The sequence below is a fragment of the Lagopus leucura genome, unplaced genomic scaffold (genome assembly GCF_019238085.1).
Source record: "Lagopus leucura isolate 7727_CA_CO unplaced genomic scaffold, USGS_WTPT01 60212-0_obj-0_obj, whole genome shotgun sequence".
In the NCBI taxonomy this organism is placed as follows: Eukaryota; Metazoa; Chordata; class Aves; order Galliformes; family Phasianidae; genus Lagopus; species Lagopus leucura.
In genome coordinates this window covers 1,541-23,475 of record NW_024966552.1, presented here as the reverse complement: position 1 = coordinate 23,475, position 21,935 = coordinate 1,541, and the positions used below count along the sequence as shown (strand labels likewise).

Sequence of the window (21,935 nt, the reverse complement as noted above, 5' to 3'; positions counted from 1 at the left end):
TTGGGGGGGTTCCTGTGGGGTGAGGGTTTGGGGTACAGCCATGGGCTGGGGGTTTGGAAGATGGCAGTGGGGTGGGGGTTTGGATGGAGGTTTTGGGGGGTCCCATGGGGTGGGATTTGGGGGACGCCCTTTGGGCTGAGTTTTGGGGGGGTCCCGTTGGACGCAGCTCTGTGTGCTGAGCACCGTCCCTGCTTTGCTCCCCCAGGTCTTTGTGCTGCTGTTCATCTTTGTGAAGCGGCAGATCATGCGCTTTGCCATGAAGTCCCGGCGCGGCCCCCACGTGCCGGTTGGGCAGCACGCCCCCAAGGTCGGTTCCTGCAGGGCTCTGCCTCCAATGGGGCACAGCTGGAAGCTGCCGCCCTGGCGTGGGGACAAAGGGCTGCAGAAGGAACGGCTTCGCTCTGCTTCACGCCAGGCCTGGGCTGCGCTCGTCCCTGTGATCCCGCTCTGAATTCCCCTCTCGTTTTTCTGCTCTGCAGGATTTAAAGGAGGAGATCGACATCAGGCTGTCGAGGGTGCAGGATATCAAGTATGAGCCCCAGCTGTTGGCTGAGGACGACAGCAGACTCCTGCAGCTGGAGACGCAAGGTGAATCCCGATAAGCACGGCGTTCTGCTGTCTTGTTGCTGGGCCCAGTCACCAGTTTGGGGGGTTTTTCTGTGCCCCGCTCAGCCCTCGGTTTGGTTTTTCTCTTCTCCAGGCTGCTATAATTACTTGTACAGGATGAAGGCGCTGGATGCGATTCGGACGTCAGGTGAGGGACAGAGAAGGGGGGGGGGGGAGCAGGGAGGAAACAGGGCTGCGTTGGGCAGAGGTTGGGCTGTGCTTGGAGAGCAGCGGTCGTTAAGCCGCCCTGGCTCTGCTCTGGCATTGGCAGCAATTAATCGTTAATTGGAGGCGGCGGAGTGGAGGTTTAAGGAGCCGCCAACCTTCCGCTTTGCTCCGTTTTCGTTTTGCAGAAATCCCTTTTCACGCAGAGGGCAGATACCCGAAATCTTTAATAGGGAAGAACTTCTGCGCCTATCTGCTGGAACTGAGGAACTCCAGCGGCTCCTTCAAAGGCATCCGCAAGGCCTTGATCGACGCTTTGCTGGACGGGTACGAGAACGCCCGCTATGGCACCGGGGTGAGTGGGGCTGCCCCTGGTCTGCGGCCCTGGGCAGGGCTGTCGCGTTGCTCCCAGGGCCTCTTTTCAACCTCTTTCCTGTTTGCGTGAAGGTCTTTGGGAAGCCGGAATACCTGAAGTACCAGGATGCTTTGAACGAGCTGGCGAACGTGTAAGTCTTGCTGCTGGGGTGCAGCGTGGAGCGTTTGGGCCGCAGCAACCCGGCCTGGTGCTGTGAACAGAGGCGTAAAAGCAGCCCAGGGTGCGAGGAGCCCGAGTCGGGCTGTCCTTCAGCTTTCCCTGCCCTTTATGTGTTTTGGGGTTTGTCACCGGCTCGCAGCCGCGTTCCTTCTTGCATCTTTGTGCCATGGGCTCAGCGCCGCCCCTGCGCCCGGCACAGAGGAACGCATCTTTGGTTTTCAAGATGTGAGAGCTGCTATCTGGGGGGCAGATCTGCCCTGTGGGGGGCAGAACCCACAGCCAAGCAGCTCCTGGGGGGGAGAGGCCGCATCCCCCCCCTGTGCTGATCGCAGCTCTCCCTGCAGGACCAAGGCACGGGCAGGCAGCAGCCAGAGGCAGCACCAGTCGGCAGCCAAGGACCTCACTCTGTCCCCCGAAGTCTCCAACCCTGCCACCATCCAGGTCACCTACCTGCCTTCCAGCCAGAAAAGCAAACGTGCCAAACACTTCCTGGAGCTGAAGAGCTTCAAGGACAACTACAACACGCTGGAGAGCACGCTGTGAGCAGGGACCTTCCACGAGCCCCCTGCTGGGCACAGCAAACCCGGGGGGTTTTGTGCCGGGACGAAGCAGTCGTGCCCTCGGCGTCCCCCTCATGGGATGTGGGGCTGGCAGAGCCCCCCTCTGGCGGAGCCGTGCCCCTTTGGGCTGCCTGGGACGCTGCAGGTGCTCGAGGCCGGCGGCCCCAACCCTGTGAATAAACTTTGGTTAGCTGTAACTTATTTATAAAAGACGTGGAGCCCGGCCGGCTCTCCGCCCTGCCTCTGTTTCCCTCGGTGGCCAGCAGGGGCTGATGCTGTCTGTCCGTCCTGTCTGTGTGCATCTCGGGCGCCGGAGCCGCTCGTCTGATCTTTCCGAGGTGTCGAACGCCCTCCTTTCCCCCCGACGGTGGGCGCCGGGACCGCGTGTAAATACTTTGTCGGCCTCGTGCTGCTCCGAGGAGCCGCGTTGGGCTGCGGGTTGTTCGGCGTTCAGGGACGCCTGGGGCGGACGCGGCCCTGCAGGAGCGGCTCCCTGCCCGGGGACGACGTTCCCCCGCTCTCAGCGGCAGCTCAGCGGCACCGCACCGTGCGCCCCGTGGGGTGGGAAGGGGCTCCTGCCGCGGGCCTCTGCGCTCTTTTTAATTGCTCTTTAATAAAACCAGTTACCCCCGGCCCGCTGCGTGCTGCCGGCTCCGTGCCGCGGTTGCCATGGGGCCGTCGCCGCGGTGACGGGACAGCAGTGGGGTCTGCGCTGCTGCTGGCGCTGGCCGTGATGGCAGGGAGCAGCCGGGTCCCGTCCCCGCATGGGGAGCAGGTGGGGGTGGGCAGGGGGCTGCAGCTGCCGCCCCGTGAGGCTGGGCGTCCCGAACTCGTGGCTTTGGTTGCAGGTGGTGGCGAAGGAGATAGAGGCCTGTGCGGAGTTGGTGCAGAGGTAGAGGCACGAAGGGGGTCGGGGGGGGGGGGGGGGTGAAGGGGTCTCAGTGGGGGTCCCCACGTTTGTCTTGTCGCCCCGCGTCCCTGCAGCTGGGGGTTGGCAGCCGGGGAGCAGCGGCAGGAGATTTGGGCCACGTCCTTCGGGGCGCTGCGCTGGAGCCTGGAGGAGGAGCTGCGCCTCGCCGGCAAGGAGCTGACGGCGGTGGGTGCCCCCCGGGGGCTCCGGGCCCCCTCCCCCTCCTTTGGTTGCCCCGGGCTTCATTGCCGGCCCCACAGCTGCGGCGGGCGGCTCTGGATCGGCTCCTGCAGGACGAGCGGCGGCAGCAGCAGCGGGAGCTGCGGCGGTGCGGGAAGGCGTTCCACGCGGAGCGGCTGTGACGGGCGGGCAGCGGCGTCTCCGGGCATCAAACGGCGCTCGGCTGGGAATAAAGCGGTTGAAACAGACGGGGCTGCGCCCACCGGGCACTGCGTGGTTGTGGGGCGGAGGGGCAGGAAAGGGGGCAGGAAAGAGGGCAGCCCGGCCCGAACCGCGGCGCGGATCCCCGCGTGCGCCTCATCCCGGTGCCGGGAGGTGGCAGCACGGCCGCCTCTCGCGCTTCGCGTCCCGGTTCCCGCAGCGCTGCGCTGGGCTGCGTGCGATGCCCGCCGTCGGGTCGCTCCCTCGGCCCCTGCCCGCGCCCGACCTTGGTGTCTCCCGGCCCCGGGGCCCATCAGCGCTGCCCGGCTCAGCTTATTGACAGGGCCGGGGGCGGTGCGGCCGCCACCCCCCGCCAGCAGCCCTTCATTAGAGCTGCTGTCACCTCGCATCACGTCACAGCCCCACATCCCGGCTCTGCTGCCACGTGTGTCCCTGCCGTCCCCAGAGCCGCCCTCCCTGCCGTCCCGCTGCCGCCCCCTGCTCTCCAGCCCGGGCCGTGTCCTTGTCCCCACATCCCCCCCGCGGTGGCTTTGCGTCCCCCCAACCCGATTTCTGAAGCCCATCGCGGCACCGACACGTCGTGCGCCTCCAGCAACGGCTGAGGACGGCCCCGATGTCCGTCCCAGATGGGGGTCCTTCCTCTGTGCAGCCGCAGCCACATATGGGGCAGCGCAGGGGATGCGGGCAGACCCCTCTTTGATCCCCTGAAACCCAGAGACAGGGGAGAGATGGGACGGCGGGGGGGACGCAGGACGCAGCTCGTCCTTGGGCAGGGTCACACGCGGCCCCCGACACGGGGAGAGCGCCGGGCTGTGGCCGAACTCGTATCGACATCCCCGCTAATGACAGCAGCGTGTGACCGGGGGCAGCGGCAGCGGCGCGGGGCCATCGACCCGTATTGAGCGGAGGGGGCAGGGGGACATCGATGGGTAATTAATGGGAACGAGGCCACGTGTGGGGCCGGGGCTCTCGCCGGCCGCATCCCCCCACCGAGTGCGGCTGAGCGCGGTTATAAACAGCAGCCAACGGTGCCGGAGCCGCCGCCGAGACCCCCGAGCCGGGCAGGTAAGGAGCCGCAGTTGGGGTCCCTCGGCTGCAGCCGTGCAGGAGCCGCCCTGCGCCGTAGCGCCGTGTGCCGTGGGACCGTGACCGCCCTGCCCTGCTGCGGTTCCAGCCCTGCTGCGGTTCCAGCCCCGCTGCCGTTCGCTTCCTTCTTGTCCTCCAGATCCCAAAGGATCCCAGAGGAAACGGAGCGGCCCCACATTGCAGCAGACGGACCGGGAGCCCACGGAGCAGCAGCCCCACAGCGCAGGCCGAGCCGGGGCGCATGGGTACAGAGCTGCAGGGAGGAAGGAGCCCCGGCACGCTCGGCCCCTTCTCTCCCCCTTCTCTTTCTCTTGCAGGGAGCTGAGCCCCGGGCCCGTCCCGCCCTGCCTCTGTCTGATATGTTTGATATTAGGTTGTTTTATTGGAAACCAACTAAATATCAAACATATTCTTACAGCGTCAGGGCCGCTCAGCGCCGCGTGCCGCCCGCGTGGGCTCAGCGCCCACCACCTGTTCCCCGATGCGCAGCGATGGCGCCCTGTGCCTCTTGCCCCAAATCCGTGCCAAGGAACTCCTGCAATCCTCCCCCCCCCCGTGCTGGGACAAAGAGCTCCTGGGTGCCAGCAGCATCCCCTGCCCCATGGCAGGGTGCTGGGGGGGGGTCAGGGGGGTCCCGAGGGCTCGGCTGCCCCCCTATCACCCCTGCAGAGCTGAACCATGCGGGCCGGGGGCTGCTGCCAAACCCCTGCTCTTCAAACAGCCTTGGGCTCAGCGCCCTTTGCCTCACCGCCCCCCAGGCGTGGGGAAGGACGAGGCTGGGGGCAGCGGGGTGTCGGGGGGGTCACTGGGGGTGTTGGGGAACGAGGGGAGGTGAGGTGAGCCGCGGCCGCCGAGCCAGGGGGGCCAGGAGGGGGGGCCAGGACCCCATCGCCCCCCTGCTTTGGTACGCATGGAGCTGCTGGGCTGGGACGCGGTGTCCCTGTGCCGCCAATATGGGTGTCCCCTTGCAGGGGGGGGCGGGCAGCCAGGACAATGCGGGACCCCCACCTGCCGACCTGCTGCTGCTTTTTATAACTGCCCCAGCTGTCCTGCAGGAGCCCAAATAAGGCCGCAGCCGCCTGGACCCCCCCACGCCAGACAATGGGTCCCGAGCAGAGACTTTTTGGGAGCATGGGGGGGGGGGTGGGGAGGGCCAAGAAAGGCAAAGCCCTGCGCCCACGGAGCGGAGCGCGCCCATAAACCGGGCGGCAGCGGGCAGCAGGGCCATTGAGTGCCGCCCTCCGCCCCGCTGCGCTGAGCCCCGAACCCCGCAGCCATGGAGGCCATCAAGAAGAAGATGCAGATGCTGAAGCTGGACAAGGAGAACGCCCTGGACAGGGCAGAGCAGGCGGAGGCAGAGCAGAAACAGGCGGAGGAGAGGAGCAAGCAGGTGGGGCGCGATGGGAGATGGCTGAAGGGGAACCGGCAGCAGGGCTGAGGCGGGGGGGTCCGCATCCGACGGGGGGGTTGGGGCCGTGCTGTGGGGCAGCCCCCCCTTCCAGCTGGGTGGTTGGGAAGGACTGAGAGTGGTGTGGGGTGGGAAGGAGCGCGTGGGGGCAAAGAGTGAATCCCCCCCGGCCACATGGGGTGCGCGGTGACGGCTGTGGTGCTTGCAGCTGGAGGATGAGCTGGCCGCCATGCAGAAGAAGCTGAAGGGGACGGAGGACGAGCTGGACAAATACTCAGAGGCCCTGAAGGACGCCCAGGAGAAGCTGGAGTTGGCGGAGAAGAAGGCGGCCGATGTGCGTATGGGGGACGGGAGCCCCGGCACAGGGCTGGGGGACGGTCCCCAAAACGGGGCTGAGTGCAGGGAGGGGGGTGGGCAGCCCTGGAGCTGGGCTCAGCGCTCGGCCATTGGAGGAGGAACGACGCCAAAGAAGGACGGAGGACAAAGTGCACAGCGCTGCTATTGTTGGCCGCCGGGTCCAAGCAAACAATGGCACCAGCCGTGCTGGGTTTCACTGCCCGGCAGCCACGTGGCACCACGGCTCTGTTTGGCACCTGCAGGGCCGTCACCCTGCTGCCATCCCCGCTGCTTCGGCTGCCATCGCCCCCGCAGGGCAGCGCAGGGTGGGGACGCTGAAGCACCTGCGTGACCCTTTGCTGGGCTGTTCTCCCTCTGAGCACCACAATTTGGGGTCCTGGGGGTTCGTCGGCCCCATGGTTGTGCTGTCCCTCATTGGGAGGTGACAGAGGGCACCGCTGTGCTGTGCTCCCCGCATTGCCGGGCTCCATTCGCAGCGCTCGGTCACGTTTTGATGGAGGTCTGCACGCCCTGCATGAGTGATAACACGGGGATCATTGGGCTGGGGCTCATAGGGGGGTGTGCAGGGGGGCTGGGTGGGGGTCTGGGGGCTGCCAGTCCCTATTGGGTGGTGTGGGGTGGGGTGAGGGGAGGTGAGAGGATCGGAGGTGAGGTGAGGGGAGGTGAGGTGAGGGGAGGCTCAGCACTGCCAGCAGAGAGTTTGGAGCAGAGCTGAACTGGGAATGGGGGCACAGCGGGGGGGGTGGGCTGAGCTCAGCCCCCGGGAATGCACGGCCGCCGCTGTGCCCGTATAAGGCCTGCAGAGGGCCCGGTGCGTGGGGCAGAGCAGCGCTGGCAACTCTACGGGGTGGGCAGGCGCTGCGGTGCGGGTCGCGGCCCGGCGGCCACGCTCACCTACGGGCCGGGCCGCGCTGCCCCACGGCAGCCCCCGATGCCCCGCACGGCCTGGGCAGGGCGGCCACCACAGCCCCGCGCGGCACGGCCCGGTCCGGTTCGGGCTGTCGCCGTTCCCGCAGGTCGCTTCGAACCTCCCCGGCCGCCCCGCCGCCCGCTCCCCTCCCGTTCCCTCGGTTCGGGCCCCGGCCCGCCGTAGGCCGCGCGGTTCGCGCCGTCGCCAAGGCGACGCGAGAGGGGCGCGGCGCTTCCGGCCGCGGCCGAGAGGAGGGGGGGAGCGCGGGCGGAAGTGACGTCACATCCCGTGCGGCGGGGCCGGGGCGGCGGGTTCCGGTATTTCAGGGCGGGGCGGGCGCGGCGCGGAGCGGAGGGGGATCATGGCGGGGGCCACCACCATCGAGGCGGTGAAGCGTAAGATTCAGGTGCTGCAGCAGCAGGCGGACGATGCCGAGGAGCGGGCGGACCGCCTGCAGCGGGAGGTGGAGGCCGAGCGCCGGAACCGAGAGCAGGTGGGGGTCGGGGGGGGGGGCGGCGGGGTTTGCGGGGTCCCGGCGGGGCTCCGTGGGGCCGGGCTGCGGTCGGCCGCTGTCACCGAGCTTCGCTTTTTTTGCCCCTAAAATCAGGGCGGTACCGCTGGGGGCTCCGTCCGGGCTCCGCGGTGCCGTTCCGGGTTCCGCTCCGGGCTGCGCCGCCTCAAGCGGGATTTAGGGTCCCGTAAGGGTCGGCAGGGAGGGCGGAGCCGGCCGCGCTGTGCGGACACGGCGGGGTGCGGGGCGCCGAGAGGGAACGCCGCGCTGCGACCGGGGAGGGCCGGGCGGCGGGCGGGGGTCGGCAGGGAGCGGCCGGTCCGCAGCTCCGTCCCGGTTTTGGGGTGCCGCCGTGGGGCGCGGGGGGCCGTGGAGTTCTGCGGAGCCGCTCCGGTGCCCGGAAGGAATGGCGGCGGAGCGACGTTCGGGGCTGACGGCGGAGCTGTGCGGTGCGGCCGGGCCACTCCCAGCCCCGCGCTGCTTTTCTTTGCAGCCACATAAGGAATTCTCCCGTACTTGCGGCGTTGTCATGGCGACGTGCGTTGCTCGCACCGGAGCGCCGCTGTGTGAGAGCGGAGCCGTGCTCAGCCCGCAGCCCCGGCTCTGCTCCCCGCGCCCTGGGAAGCGATGCTGGCCGGCTCTGCCCTTGGCTTGGCTCCCTTCTCCGGGCTTTCTGACTCAGGCTTCGCTTCCTGAAGGAAATGGGGGGTGATGGGAGGTGCCGTGGGGCTGCCCGGAGGTGTCACTGCTGCGCTGGCCGGGCTCCGTCCTGCCCGGTGGGATGAAGAAGCGCTGCCTGCAGGAAGGCGGCCCGGAGGGGAAGGGGGGCTGGGGATGGCGGAGCGACGTGCCTCCGTTTGCTGGGAGGAGGTTCACCGGTGTGAAAGCTGCTCCTCTCCTGCTCTGTGTCATTTGGTTCCTCTTTGAGCAGAGCACTTCCTCCTCCGAAGCAGCTCTGGGTCGGTGTGCTGTGCATCGAAGTGCTGCGGGTTTCCATGGTGAAGAGCAGGGTGTGCCTGCAGCCGAAAGCAAAAGTGCTCCTGCATCCTGCCGGGGGGCAGAGGCAGGGTGTGGGTTGTGGCAGGCCGTGCTCTGGCCTCCTTCCTTGGGCATGGCCGGTGGGCTCGGCGTGGCCTCGTTGCTGGAGGCTGGGGTATTTCGTGCGTGCCTGGTGTGTGTTTGTGTGCTGGGCTCTGCGGTGGATCGCTGCTGGGAAATGGCTGTGACCGCCTCCATTTTGGTAGCGGTGTGGAAATCCCGTTGAAGGGGGTGCTGCCCGTTTTTGGGGTGTCCCTGGGGCATCGGTGTCCCTCTGAGGCTGCCTGCAGGCTCCGCTCAGGGCTTTGTGGAGCAGATGTGGCTGCTGGGGGTGTTGCTGGAGCTCTGGGGGTGGCGGTTCTGAGCTCTGCTGCTTCATTAAACCTCGGTCGCTGCTGTGGTCGCACCCTGGGCGATGAGCTGAGCCCGTGGGCTCCCAACATCGTGCTGGCACGTGTTGCTGGGCAGTGGCTCCCAGCCCGGCTTGGGCCTGGTGAGGATTCTGCTCTGTGGGGTCAGTGAGTGCTGCTGGCCGGAGCCCCAGAGCTGCGCTGTGGCCCCTCAGTGGGGCAGGCAGAGCTCTGAGCACAGAGCCGATCATCTTCCTCGAGTTGCTGTTGAGAGGGGCTCGGATTTGAGCAGCGCTGGCGTCCAGATCGCAGGAGTAAACTGACTTGGTGCTAAATGCCAGCTGTCACGGCGCGCTGGAGCAGCGGATAAATAGGGCTGATTGATGGCCTGGCAGGATTACAGCAGCTGTGCAGAAGAGACATTAGTGTAAGTCATCCACTTAGTGTTTATGGCTTAAACTGTCACGTCAGCTCGAGCTGACAGGCGAGAAACCTGTGTGGCAGCGGCTGCTGCGTGCGTGAGCCCGTGTGAAATGTTGCAAGGCTTATCTCGGAATGCAGGGCTCGGTGTAAGAAAGTGGATGCAGCTCCTCCGCTTGGTTTGGGCTTCCTCCGTGCTGCTGCTGTCCCCCAGCTGCCCTGTGCTGCTGGCTGCAGGCTCAGCTGCCCTCCTTGCTCCCCCCAGGCTGAGGCAGAGGTGGCATCCCTGAACCGCCGCATCCAGCTGGTGGAGGAGGAGCTGGACCGGGCCCAGGAGCGCCTCGCCACCGCTCTGCAGAAGCTGGAGGAGGCTGAGAAGGCCGCAGATGAAAGCGAAAGGTGAGCAGGGGAGGCTGCTGTGCTGTCAGCCATGCTGGGGTGTCCCTGGATGGGGCCCCATGCTGTCGGCATCTTCAGCTTCCGAAGGTGGGGAGCCGGTGCCACGGCGAGGCCGGGTGTGGGAGGACCTGCTGCTGCTGCTGCTGCTGCTGGAGCGGAGCTGTTGGCCTTCGGGGAGCCGTGGCTGCTGGGTTCTCTCCTGAGGGAGCAGGGGGAGGTGGGGGAGCCCCTCCTGCTGCAAGCTCCCTTCTGGCCGGGAGCTCCTGAGCTGGGAACGTGGTTTGGAGGGGAGCGGTCCCAGCAGCGTTTCCAGTTGGCTGATGCACTCCGCTCTGTAGCGTGCAGCCTGACCTGGCTGCTGTCTGCCATCAAGATTCGGCTTTCCCTGTGCTTCAGCCTGGAAGCGCCTGGCTTGCCTGCACAGAATTGCCCTGTTGTTCCCAGCAGTGCTTCCTGTGCTCCAGGAGCGCAGTGAGCTGCTGGAGCCGTGCTGAAAGCAGCAGTTAACTTTGAGCAGCAGCACAGCAGCGCTGCTTTCCCGTGCCGTCCTCTGCCCTCGGAGGTGTGGTGGCTCAGCAGGGCAGCGCTGCGGCTGGGAATGCTGTTTGCTCTCTGGTGTGCATTCTGCTGCCGGTTGGTGGGGGTTTGTTTTAGTCATCGCTCTCTGATGTGCTTTCTTTCTTTTTCGGGCAGAGGCATGAAAGTCATTGAAAACAGAGCTCTGAAAGATGAGGAGAAGATGGAGCTGCAGGAGATCCAGCTGAAGGAAGCCAAGCACATTGCAGAGGAGGCAGACAGGAAGTATGAAGAGGTGAGAGCCCTGGGTGCTGTTGTGCTGCTGATGCTGGCCAGGAGAGGTGGCTGCTCTTCCTGTGCTCTCAGTGTGGGGGACCTGGCTCACTTCCCCCAGCCAGCGACTCTGGCAACGCCAGTGGCCCCTGCAGGCATTCCCTTTATGCAGCGACCAGAGCGGCGTTTGTCTTCCTTGCTGTGAACTCCGATTTCTCCCTCCCAGGTTGCTCGGAAGCTGGTGATCATAGAAGGAGACCTGGAGCGTACTGAGGAGAGAGCTGAGCTCGCGGAGTCGTGAGTAACCTGCTTGCATGTGACTGGCACGTGTAGCTGTGCATGGGAACTAACACCGATGGCATTTCTAACCCTGTTACACAAGGCCTGAAGTACAGGGTGGGCTCAGATCTCCAAATGGAAGAGCTGGGGCTGATCTCCTGCTCGGAACAGGATGAGATCCACTGAGAACGTGGAGTTTGCGTGCATCAAAACCAACACGCCGTGCCTCGCGTTGCACAGAGATGTTCAGACCTTTGCACGAGTGCCTCTGTAGCTGTTGAGGTCGGGCTTTCAAGGCTCGTAGCCACCAGCGCTGCGTTTGGTCACTGGATGCGCACACACCGCTGTGGGGCACGTGGCGCTGAGCCTAAAATGGCCGAGGGCTCCTCCCCGGGAGCAGAGAGCGGAGCTGGGGCTGAGGCTGGTCTCTGGCCTCCTTCAGCGTTTCCAGCCATCACGGGGATGTTTGCACTGCTGAGTAGCGAGCTGAGCTCCTGCTTGGAGCAGAGGTGGCAGATGTGCCGCTCAGGCTCCTTTCGTGCGCCTCCAGGAGCTGCCCAGGGCCGTTCTGTACTGCGGGCCTCGTCTAACAAAGCCAGCACGTGTGCAGCAGCGGCGCCGTGCTTCCTGCCCAGACACGCATGTCGTGACCATGACTTCTTTGTGTTTCTCCCCTGCCCCTTTTTGGCTCTGCGGTGTTGTGTTCTTGGTGCTCCTTTTGACCCTTGCCCCCACCTGGCTTGTGCCATCATGTGAACGTCACTAACAGTCGTGTCCGGGAGCTGCAGGAGCAGATCAGAGTGATGGACCAGAACTTGAAGTGTCTGTCTGTTGCCGAAGAAAAGGTACTAACCGTTCCCTCCTCGAGCCATTAAACCAGAACTCTCGTGGACTTCTCGCTGCGCTCCTTCCCTCAGCTTCATTGCGTCCTTCTCTCTCCTGGAATGTTCTGTCCTCTGTCCTGTCTGAGTGGTGGCAGCTGCCCATCTGTCTGTCGGAGCAGCTTCCCTCCTTTCAGCAGAACAAACGTGCAGCTTCTACGTGAGGACGCCAGGTCCCGGCTGTGCCGCTGGCTGCCTGGTGCCCGCGCTGGCAGCGTATCCAAAACATGACCTTGGAGGCTAGAAGGGAACTTGCTTTCTGCAGAAGTGCTTCAAAGCAAGGTCCCATCCCGTCTGATCGCAGACAGTCTCCTGAAGAACTCCCTGCTCTCCCCTGCACATGGATTCACTTCTCCTCTCTCCTGTCTTTTCCTCCCACTTCTTTTCCTTTGTTTTGTTTTTTTCCTCCCCTCTTTCTTTACGAAACCCCGCAGTAAATGTTCCGAGCTGGAGGAGGAGCTGAAGAATGTCACCAACAATCTCAAGTCTCTTGAGGCTCAGGCTGAGAAGGTAGGGCTACTTTTCCAAGGGCCAGAAACGTTTGCTTTGCTGGAAGGGTGCGTGACAGCAGAGCATCCACTGGGATGGAGATAATGCAGCTGCAGCCTTAAGCGAGGAGAGCCGTGCTTGCTTTCCCAGGAGAGGTGGTGGATTTCAGCACAGGACTGATCTGACTGTAGAAGCTGTGAGTGCGGGAGGTCTGCCTGTGCCCCTGCCTCGGGGCGGCTGGGACGTTAATGCTGCTGGGATGAGAGTTTTTCCTGTGCCTGAGTTGGTGTGTTACGTGCATGGTGTGGGACTTGCTGTCTGACCCAGCCCTCCTGGAGCGAGGGCTCAGAGTTTGGAAGTTTGTGGGCATGCGTACTGCAGTGGGGAGTTGAAGTGTCCCTTTGTAGCTGTAGGCTTTAGGACAGGAGATGCACGAGGCCGCCGAGGGCTGCAGGTCACCTATTGCTTTCCTTCCCCGCAGTACTCCCAAAAAGAGGATAAATACGAGGAAGAGATCAAGATCCTGACCGATAAACTCAAAGAGGTGAGCGGTGGGGTGGCTCAGGCGGGTCTGCCCTGTGTAGCAGAAGCCGTCGCGCTGACTGCCTCGCTCCCGTCTGCAGGCGGAGACCCGTGCTGAGTTTGCTGAGCGCTCCGTAGCCAAGCTGGAGAAGACCATCGATGATTTGGAAGGTACATCTTGGGGAGGGGAAGCCAGGGAGCGTGGTGATGAGTGGGGAGCTGAGAACAACTGCCTCCCAGGCAGCTGGGGAGCGGCGGTGCTGCTCTGAGTCGCTCGGAGCGAGGCTGAACCCATTGCCTGTGTGCAGCTGGTGCCTCCGGGCCACGATCTGCCCTGGCTGCGGCTCCCTGGCTGCGCTGAGGCGGCCCTCGAGCTTCCCAACGCCCTGCCTGATGGCACAGATAGCGAGAGAGCGGTGATCTTGGCTGTCCTGTCCTCAGGAATGTAACTGGATTCCCGTGCTCCAGCTTAACCCCATTTAAGGAGTGGCACAGGGGGGGAAAAAAAACCACCTGAACTCGCAGGGATTGGTTACGATAACATTCTTTTGTGTGGAATTTGCTGCTTGTGGCCTGTCTGCAGACAGCGTTACTGCAGGCAGTAAGGAACCAACCCTCAGGCCTGAGGCTCCCCAGCGTCAATTCAAGATAAAAGTGCCCCTAATTGCCAGAAGTCCTCTGGTCTGGCTGATGCTGGGCTCCTTTCCTCCTGGTTTCACAGTACTTTAGGAGCGTTCCTGCTGCTGCAGCCTCTCCTCTCTCCCAGCTGTGCAAGGAGAAAGCTCCAGCTGCCTCCTCAGATCCGAGGCTGTGGATTCTTCCATAGATAGCTGTGGTGGAGCAGCCACGCTGGCGAGCCAGAGCTCTTGCGGGCCTCCTGCCACAGCATGGGCCTTAGCAGCCTTTTAGTGCCAGGTCTTGGAGATGGAAAGCCACAGCCTACAGCCCGAGTAAAACTCCTGGGTTACTCCAGAAATAGCAGCGTTGTCAGCAGAGCTGTTCCAGAACTGCAGCCAAGCAGCAATCTGAGCCACCCTGTGGTCCAGGGGAGCTGAAATCCTCCCAAGTCCCTGCATGCTGCCCTCGAAAGATGTTGATTGAGCGTTGGCTCCTTCTGGCATTGCTGCTGAGGTGACCTAGTTTATGACAACCGATAAAATTCTCCGGGCCCTGGGAAGCTGTGAATGCCACAACATTGCAGCCTGGGCAGGAGCCTGCCAGCTCTGCACCATTTGGGAGCACGGCGGTGTGAGATTCAAGGCTGCCACCCCCGTGGAAGGTGGCAGTGCCCAGCCTGCTCCATTATCTGATGAGAGCCCAGGTGTGGCCCTTCTGTTGGGCTCATCCCACGGGATGGGAATTCCCTCTCTTGCTCACCGCTGTTACTTAACTGACTTCTCCCAAACAGGTTTTTGTATTGAAACCCAAGGTGAGAACAGAGCCCTTCGCTGATCCGTGCCCTCCTCTGGTTTAGCAATCATCTCCTTAGGTGGAGCTGCTCTCCCCTTGTGGCTCATGCTGACCTGGCCGAGCGGCTCATTCTCATGAGCCGTGGGGTCTGAGCTGCTCAGGCTGTCCTCAGGCCGTGTCAAACCTCCCACTCCTTGCTCAGGCACCAGCAGCCACGCGGCGCAGTCGTGGTGGCTCCCATCTGACTTCATTTGTCTTCTGGTCACCAATCCCACGCTGCTTTTCCTGCCCCAGGGTGTTGGAAGAACTCCTGTGCCTTCCCTCATTGTTTCCCTTTTGTTCTCCTCCTAAACCTCTTCTAGATGAGCTCTATGCCCAGAAACTGAAGTACAAAGCAATTAGTGAGGAACTGGACCACGCCCTGAATGACATGACTTCCATGTAAATATGAGCTGGCTGGTGTTTGCCTCTCGCTTCAGCAGGCTAGACCGCCAGAGCTTGCTTGGTTTGCTGTGATTTTCGTAGCTGGAGAATCAATGGCACCGTGTTGTTTAGGTTACTTCTACAGATCTGTGCCTCCGGGATTGTGGAGGCTGCCCTGCAGCACGCTGCCTTCTAACTGTAGGGCCCTGGGAGCTGCATGCGTAACACCGAGAGCTGTGCTGGCCTGAAAGGGTTCTGAGTCCAACTCTGAGGAGTGCCGTTTCCAGTCCCCCGCTGCAGAGGCTCCCTGCGGTGCCTCAGTTGCCCGCTGGAGCCGCCAGGCTGCGACCTCAGGTTCCTCTGGGGAGAGGAGCAGCTGGCTGGGCTCCGTGGGGATTGCCAGGCAGCCTGGAGACGGACTGGACCACGATCTGATCTGTGGAAGTAGCTGAACTCGTGTTTCTGCAACTTTGCTCCTTGGCTTTGCGTTGGGATCGGCGGTGAGTTGTGCTAACAGCCGCTCTGCGCAGTCCTTACCACTAACAGGGGAGGCCAGGGATCTGCACTGTGAGGAGCCCTAACGCAGCACCGAGAGCCCCCAGCCGAGTTTGCCGTGCACAAACACTTGCATTTCTCTTCAACCCGGTGTCTCCTTCTGTTTCACACAGATGAATCTTGCGATTCCAAACTCCACTTTGGATTTGCCTTTCTGCTTGGTGGCTTGTTCTGCACCTGCGCCCTGCACTCACGCTCTCGTCATCTCGCTCTGAATTCCAGCACCTTTTTTCCCACTCACTGTGCACAGGGCATCCCTGGGAATGAGCTGCCGGGATGCTGAAGCTTGACGGCGGCAGCAGCTCCCAGTTACGCTGCACTCGCTCCTAAACAAAGCTCCCTGTGTTTGAGCCGTGTGCCAGACACTGCCGTGCTCTGAGGGGCTGCCCTCTGCCATGTCTGCGTGTAGCTGGGAGCGCGTTGTTCTCATCTGCATATCTTACGGAGAGCCATAAAGCGCCTTTTGTATTTCTCTTGCCTCTTCCTCGAGCATGATGTCACCTTTTTAAAGGAAAAACAACTCTGGTGTGAATAGAAGAGCTGGTGCTGTTGAGAAACGGGTTTCTAGTGACCACTTGCTGCTGCTTTAGAGTAACAGTTGCGATGTTGCCCTCACGCTGGTGTCGCCCCCCGGGCCGTGGTGGAACACAGCCTTGGTTAATGCGCTGGATGTCTCGCTGTGGGTGCGTTAGCAGCTCACAGATGCAAACTGCAGCTCTGCACGCTCTGTATAGGGTGCAGGAGGGGCCTTGTGTCGGAGCAGGACGTCCTCCAGCTGTGTCTGTCAGCATGGCTGAAGGCGCCCCTCACCTGTAGCGCTCCTGGCCTTGGTTGTCACGTGCTGGCTTGCACACCTGGTGAGGTGTGAGCTGCTGAACACCGCGTGCCTCTGGCTGACTTCCAGCAGGGCAGCAGCAGTCTGGGTGCTGTGCGTGGGGTGGGTGCGAACGGCTCCTGCTTCAGAGGGCAGAGCTGCAGCAGTGCCGGGGGGCTCACAAAGCACAGCTCGGGCTCCTGCGTGGGGCTGGGGGTGGCGGAGGAGCCTTGGGGGGTGGATGTGGCGTACAGCAGGACACTGAGCACGGCTGCAGGCACGTAACACGTCGCTGCCGGTGTGAGTCTGGAGTCTTTCTGGTTGCTCTGGGACCGTGAAAACTGATTTGCCTCTTGTAACTCTGTGCTGCCTCGCGGTGGCTTCTCCAATGCTTCTTCCTTCCTGGATTGGTTCCTCTGCCACAGGGCCCGAAGAGCCCTTCAGGAATCGAGCTTTGGTGAAATGGGACATCTCCCCTGGTTCCCCGAACCTCAGGTTTGTGCACAGCCTGCTCTGCACACACGTGGCGCTCCCAGTCGGCACGGTCGCACGCTGAGCCGTGTTAGGGCTGTCCCCTGTGTGGGGCAGGGGAGGAGGAGGCACTTCTGTGAGGAATCCCAGAGTAAGAGCTTGGGAAGCTCTGCAGATGTTGTCTGGATGCTTTGCGGAGCTCTACTCCCAGAAGTGAGAATCCTTGTCGGTACCCAGCTGTGCAGCTGAGGTGGGGGGTCTGGCTGTGCGGGGGGCGGCCTCTCGTTACCTCCTGGGAGGTGGAGGCTTCCAGCCAGCACTGCCTGCCAGTTCTCCCCGCTGGAGGTGGCACGGTGCTCCCTGCCCTTGTGAAATGGCCTCTCCTCGAGGGGAGGTCCTGGCTCTGGGTTTTGTTACCTGCTCCCATGGAGCGGAGCAGGCGTTGCAAACCACGTTCCTGAAGGCTGGGCTGCGGGCAAGCCCGTTCCCCGCTCATCCTGGTGGAACTCCACAGTGGGTGGGTGATGCAATTCCTGCCCTGGGAGGTTTTGGGAAGCTTCTGGTCTGACGGGATTGCAGGGCTTGTGCAGGCTGGTTGCCACAGGCTGGGCTCCCGGTGCAGGATTGCTGCAGGCGCAGATAAGCCGACCACGAAGGGTCGTGGGGCTCCGCATGGCTGTGAGGCCGCCCTGCAGGCTGGGAGGGGAGCAGAGCAGGTCAGGCGTTGCTGCAGCCCTGCAGATGTGAGCGGCCGCTCCGTGTTCGGAAGCCGTTCCCGAGGTGTCAGGAAGGTCACGGTGATGACTGCAGTCGGGTTCTCCCTCACATGGGCGCCTTGTCAGGGCTCTGCCCACAAGCAGTAATACTGCCTGGGAGCTGCCGTTGCCCCAGCCTCTGGTTGCTCGCCCTTCCACTGACTGCAGTTTCATCCCATCTCTTCCCATCCCATCAGAGACCCAGGCCCAGCTGGGAGGGTGATGTTGGGAGCCTGCATGCAGGGCAGGCTGGTGCTGGTGCCCCCCTGCAGCACAGCTTCCCTCTGCTCCTGCTTGGGTTGCAGCAGGGTGGAAATTTCAGCTCCTCCAGTTGTTGTTTTGTCCCTTGGTGGCTTGGAAGGGGGGTCAGTCAGCGCTGCCACCCTCTGTCCTGCAGAGCGGGGTGCAGCTGGGTGAGGGGAAGCTTCTCCCCTGTGTGCGGATGTCAGGGTGGCTCGGGGGGCAGGGAGGGATGTGCTGTGACTGCTCAGGGGAACACCTGAACTTGACGTGGGCAGGCCTTGCTTGGGAGCAATTGCTCCTAGATTGAAAGTAACGAGGAACAGCGCGGCCCTCCTGAGGTCGCTGGAGGTTCCTGGGGTCCCTGTAGCACCTGCAGGGTGTGAGGTGTGAAGGCAGCAGCTGTGCTTTGTGCTCATCATGGTGTGCTGTGTGCCACCGCAGCTACGAGGATGATTTCTATCCAGCTGGAAGCTGTGGCCTAGGGATTTTTTTCACTGCCTGGAATCCCCCAAGTGCAGGAATCGGACCCTGGGAGGTGTTTGTGGTTCAGCTGCTGTGGGACTCTTTCTTCAGAGCCCTCCACGGGCTTAAAGCACATCCCACATCCTTCTCCTTCCCTGTCTGCGGTGCAGCCCAGCCTGCGGACTCTTCTGGCGTTCTCCCTTCCTTTGCCTTCCCAAACCTTTGGCAGCACTTCCACTTCTGCCCGCGCGTGGCTTCCACTGCGATCTTCCCGAGCTCAGAAGCAAATTAGAGCGCGGTAAACCTTTGTTCTTCCCAGCTTCCTCGGTGCGATAGCCCGGGCTCGGTCCTCACAGGCAGGCTATGGACGTGCTCCTCTGGCTGCTCTACTAACCTGCCCTTTCTCTCTTTTTCTCTCTTCCTCTTCTTCCCCTCGTCCTGTTGCTGCTGCAGAGCGCCTGTACAGCCAGCTCGAGAAAAACCGCCTGCTCTCTAACGAGCTGAAGCTAACGCTGCATGATCTGTGTGACTGAGAAGGGGCCACTAATGCCATTAAGCGAGCTAATTGCGACCACCAGTGCTGTGGACCACACTGAGATCTGAGCACTCTTAAGCCTGGCAGACTTGCAAATTCTATGCAACCGCTGCTGTTGAACGGGGCAGTTGAATTTCTTCTCTAACTCATTTTAAGAGCTTTTTAAAAAATTATTATTATTATTATTATACAAGTGACCTGTATTCTCGGTGAAAAACCTCTCAGCCTTGGCTGATCTTTCAGCAGCCCTGTTCACTTGCACAGGGGGCTGCCTGGCTCCTCCAGGGAACCAGAACGGCTGCACCCACCCAGAGAGGGGTGGTGTGAAGTCAGGCTCGTGCCTGCTGGAAGATGCCTGTCACGGGCTAGAACGTAATTACTGTTAGCTGACTGACTGTAGGATTTCCTGCTGCATGGAATGATGGCTCCTAACAATAAATGACTGACCTCGCTGTCTGTGAGACGCCGCACACCTGTAGTGCTTTCCTGTGTAGCCAAGTCGACCTCAGAGGTCTGGGGGAAGCAGTGATGCCTCATCTCAGAGCGGCTGTGGAGTCCCAGGACGGGTTGGGGAAGCTTGCGGGTGTTTTGAGAGCAAGTCTCTGAACCCACAACGTGCAGCTGTCTCTCGAGTGCCCGCAGGGAGCCCTGAAATGCTGCAGTAGTTAGTGCTGTAGGAGAGATGCTGCTTGCTGCGTGTGCCGCGTGCTGTCTCTGACCCTGGGGTGGCTGCAGCCCCTCCCTGCCCCTCTGGGAGGTGGAGAGCAGCTCTGAGCACCCGCCTGTTCCTAAAGGCCGTCTTCCCACAGCGTGGCTACCCGGCGTCCCGAGGCGTGGATTTCTTCAGTGGTATGGGTGGGCTCACCTATGGAGTAAAGCGCACCTAGAGTGCTAGTTGCTGATCTGAGCTCTCCTCCTGGCTTAAGGACAATGTGAGAACCGACTGCGCGAGCTGCCCCGAGCCTCGGGCAGAGCTGCAGCACCCCGCTCCTACTCGCTCACTGCCTGCTGTTCGCGCTCTCCTTGGTTGTCTGCTCCCTGCTGCTAGGTAGCAATGGTCCCGGTGGCCAGCTTGGCATCTCTATCCTGCGCTGGGGGGGAAGGGGGCACAATCGGTTGTAATCCTAGGGGCTGGTTTCTTACGTGTGTTTAATCCTTAAGTTGCTCTTGGGTGGCTTGCTGGGCCACGGGGGCTGCTGTCTGAAGCGTTGAAGCCCCGGGGGGAAGCTAGCTGCAGTCTGAGGCACCTGCATGCACAGTGCTGCCCACAGCAGTAGCTCAGAGCGCGTCCTGCGGAGCAGCAGCGGCGTGAGAACGAGGGCTGCAAAGAAACAGGTAAACTCCAGAGCTGCTCACTGCAACCAGCCAGGCACCCACGGTTTGAGAACGCTGGGAAGGGGCAGGCGTGAGCTTTCTGTGGCCGAGGTCTCTCCGTTGCCTGAAGCCGACTTGTAACTCTGCCTCTTGCTTCCTGCCAGATAAACTGAAATCCACCAAAGAGGAGCATCTCTGCACGCAACGAATGCTGGACCAGACCCTGCTAGACCTGAACGAGATGTAATGGAGCCCCGCTGCTGCCTCTGCCACACGACGCCCGGGGTCAGCCCAGCCCCCGCTGCCCTCTAACCCTTGGGCTCCGTTTCCTTTCTGTTGCCAACTTGCCCCAATGCAGCTCTGCTTCTTCACCTGGGGGTTAGAGGTCACCGGGTTGGGCAGAGCTTCACACAGCGTAATTAAGGGAAATAAACGATGCAATAATGTCGGGGGAGAGCATGTTTGAGATGTACACATTTGTAACTACCTTCTTTTTCCTTTTTTTTTTTTCTTTTGTAGCAACCATTGTAAACATTCCAAATAAGCGATGCTGGTGAGCTACAAACAAAGCTCTGGGCTTTAATTTTGGTATTAACCCCTTGGAGCCCAGTTTGGGGGAGAGGAGGTGGGAGTGGGGCTGGGCTGGGCACGCTTTGCTCTGAGAGCTGCTTGCCAAACGAGCAGTTCCATTTCTCAGCTTTAAGGTAACTCTGTGGAGAAGCAATTTGAGCAAAAGCAGGGTTTTTTTTTGTGTTTTTTTTTTTTTTGTTTTTGTTTTTGTTTTTTAATTTTTTCCCCTTGTTCTCCAAACAGCTCAAGCTGTTGGGTCGGTGGTTGTTCCCTTTTCCTTCCCCGGTGTTTCCCTTTCCTTTCTCACGGGTTCCACGCAGCCGTGGCTCCCGATGCCCAGGGGTGGCTCTGCCTTCACTCAGTGCTTTGCCCCTCATCCCTGGGCTCAGCCTGACAGCTTCAGTCCTGGTTTTCTCCAAGCAGTTCTGCCTCCCCAGGCAGAGGCCTTTCCCTCCGGGCCCGCAGAGCTCCCACGTCTCACCCTGTGGTGTCTGTGAGGCCGAGCGCAGGCAGGCTGGGCCGTTGCTGTGTGCTCATCGTGGTTACGGGGCCAATCTGGAGGAAAAAAAAAAAAAAGCAAACAAAAGAACCATGTCGAGTGTTTTGATACTGAATTGAGAACTTGTCTTACTGTCTTTTGAAATAAAAAGCGATCTCTCCACACCGTGTCGCCTCACTCTGTTCGGTGTGGGGGAGCGCTTGGGGAGGGGGGGGGCGGGGCGCGCGCACGGACTCTTGAGGGAAATTGGCGCGCTGCGAGGGCGGGGCATCGCGCATGCGCAGTCAGCGAATGCGGTGCACGTGGTCTTAATGCGCATGCGCAGTCAGCGGATGCCGGGTGCGCGTCGTCCTAACGCGCACGCGCAGAGCGAAGCCTGCAGGAGGGCGGGAAGAGAGCTCTGCGGGCGGCGCCATTTTGTGTCGCTGACAGGATGCGGCGGGCTCAGCGCTTTCCTCTTCTCGCCCTCGTTGTGTTCGTCGTGGTGCCTTCTTGCGCCTTTAAGCTTAATGCGCCCAAAGTGTTGCTGCCCTTCAGCCGGGAGATCAGGGTGTCTTTCGCGCTGGAGGCCGAGGGGGGCTGTTACTCCTGGTGAGGGAGGGAGCGAGCAGTGCTGAAGGGGGTGGGGGGGTGGAAAGGTGTGCGGGGACGGAGGGGTTCGGGGTGCAGTGAGGAGGTGGGGGCCTGGATCAGGGGCCTCGTGTGTGATAGTGGCCGTGGCTGTGCTGTGTGGCTGCCAGACGGAGGCCCATGGCCTGCCTGACAGGGTCTATGGCCTGCACAATGGAGGGCTATGGCCTGCCTGACAGAGGCCTATGATCTGCCTCACAGAGGTCTGTGCCCTGCCCAACAGATGCCCATGGTCTGCCCACAAGGGCGGTGAGGAGCCCAGTGCTCTGACAGCGCTGTAAAGATAGACGTGTAAGCAGAGAAGGGAATGACTTTGTGTCTTTCAGGCGTTCCATGCATGACAACGTTGTCACAGCTGAGCCCTTTTATGAGAATGGTGCTGCGTGCTCCCAGAAAGCCCTGCTGTCTGCTCAGTCCACGCAGCCCACCAGGCTGAGCAGTGCTGTGATGGCTGAGGAACACGGTGGGTGGAAAAGCAGAGGCTCATGAGGTGGGAGGTGATGTAGGATTTAGGACTTGTATGGAAGTGTACGATATCGTGATATTTTTTTATTGAAAACAAGCTATGATGAGTGATAACACCTCAGCCACGTTCTGCAGGGTGAGAAAGCAGCTATTGATTATTCTCACTGGTAGA

At 61.9% G+C, this 21,935-nt stretch overlaps 3 protein-coding genes across 12 annotated transcripts; all 3 read left to right on the top strand.

Moving 5' to 3' along the window:
• Positions 1–183: 183 nt before the first annotated feature.
• Positions 184–2,089, top strand: LOC122192628 (protein C1orf43 homolog). Its single transcript, XM_042893246.1, has 6 exons — positions 184–307; positions 480–588; positions 701–754; positions 960–1,126; positions 1,219–1,277; positions 1,651–2,089. The coding sequence occupies exons 1-6, from the start codon at positions 245–247 to the stop codon at positions 1,847–1,849; spliced, it is 651 nt and encodes a 216-aa protein (XP_042749180.1). The 5' UTR covers positions 184–244; the 3' UTR covers positions 1,850–2,089.
• A 3,362-nt stretch (positions 2,090–5,451) lies between these two features.
• Positions 5,452–7,122, top strand: LOC122192627 (tropomyosin alpha-3 chain-like). The gene is made up of 3 exons (XM_042893245.1): positions 5,452–5,654; positions 5,881–6,010; positions 7,046–7,122. The coding sequence occupies exons 1-3, from the start codon at positions 5,541–5,543 to the stop codon at positions 7,120–7,122; spliced, it is 321 nt and encodes a 106-aa protein (XP_042749179.1). The 5' UTR covers positions 5,452–5,540.
• Positions 7,123–7,277: 155 nt separating this feature from the next.
• LOC122192626 (tropomyosin alpha-3 chain) lies at positions 7,278–20,830 on the top strand. Of its 10 annotated transcripts, none has more exons than XM_042893234.1 (11): positions 7,278–7,432; positions 9,524–9,657; positions 10,351–10,468; positions 10,673–10,743; positions 12,041–12,116; positions 12,577–12,639; positions 12,719–12,788; positions 14,390–14,468; positions 16,245–16,314; positions 19,095–19,217; positions 19,764–19,852. In XM_042893234.1, the coding sequence occupies exons 1-10, from the start codon at positions 7,301–7,303 to the stop codon at positions 19,170–19,172; spliced, it is 891 nt and encodes a 296-aa protein (XP_042749168.1). In that variant the 5' UTR covers positions 7,278–7,300; the 3' UTR covers positions 19,173–19,217; positions 19,764–19,852. The 10 variants fall into 10 exon arrangements, 9 of the variants coding, with proteins under 9 accessions (XP_042749168.1, XP_042749169.1, XP_042749170.1 ...); XM_042893235.1 differs by lacking the exon at positions 12,041–12,116 and adding an exon at positions 11,495–11,570; XR_006182654.1 differs by lacking the exon at positions 16,245–16,314.
• Positions 20,831–21,935: the final 1,105 nt, after the last annotated feature.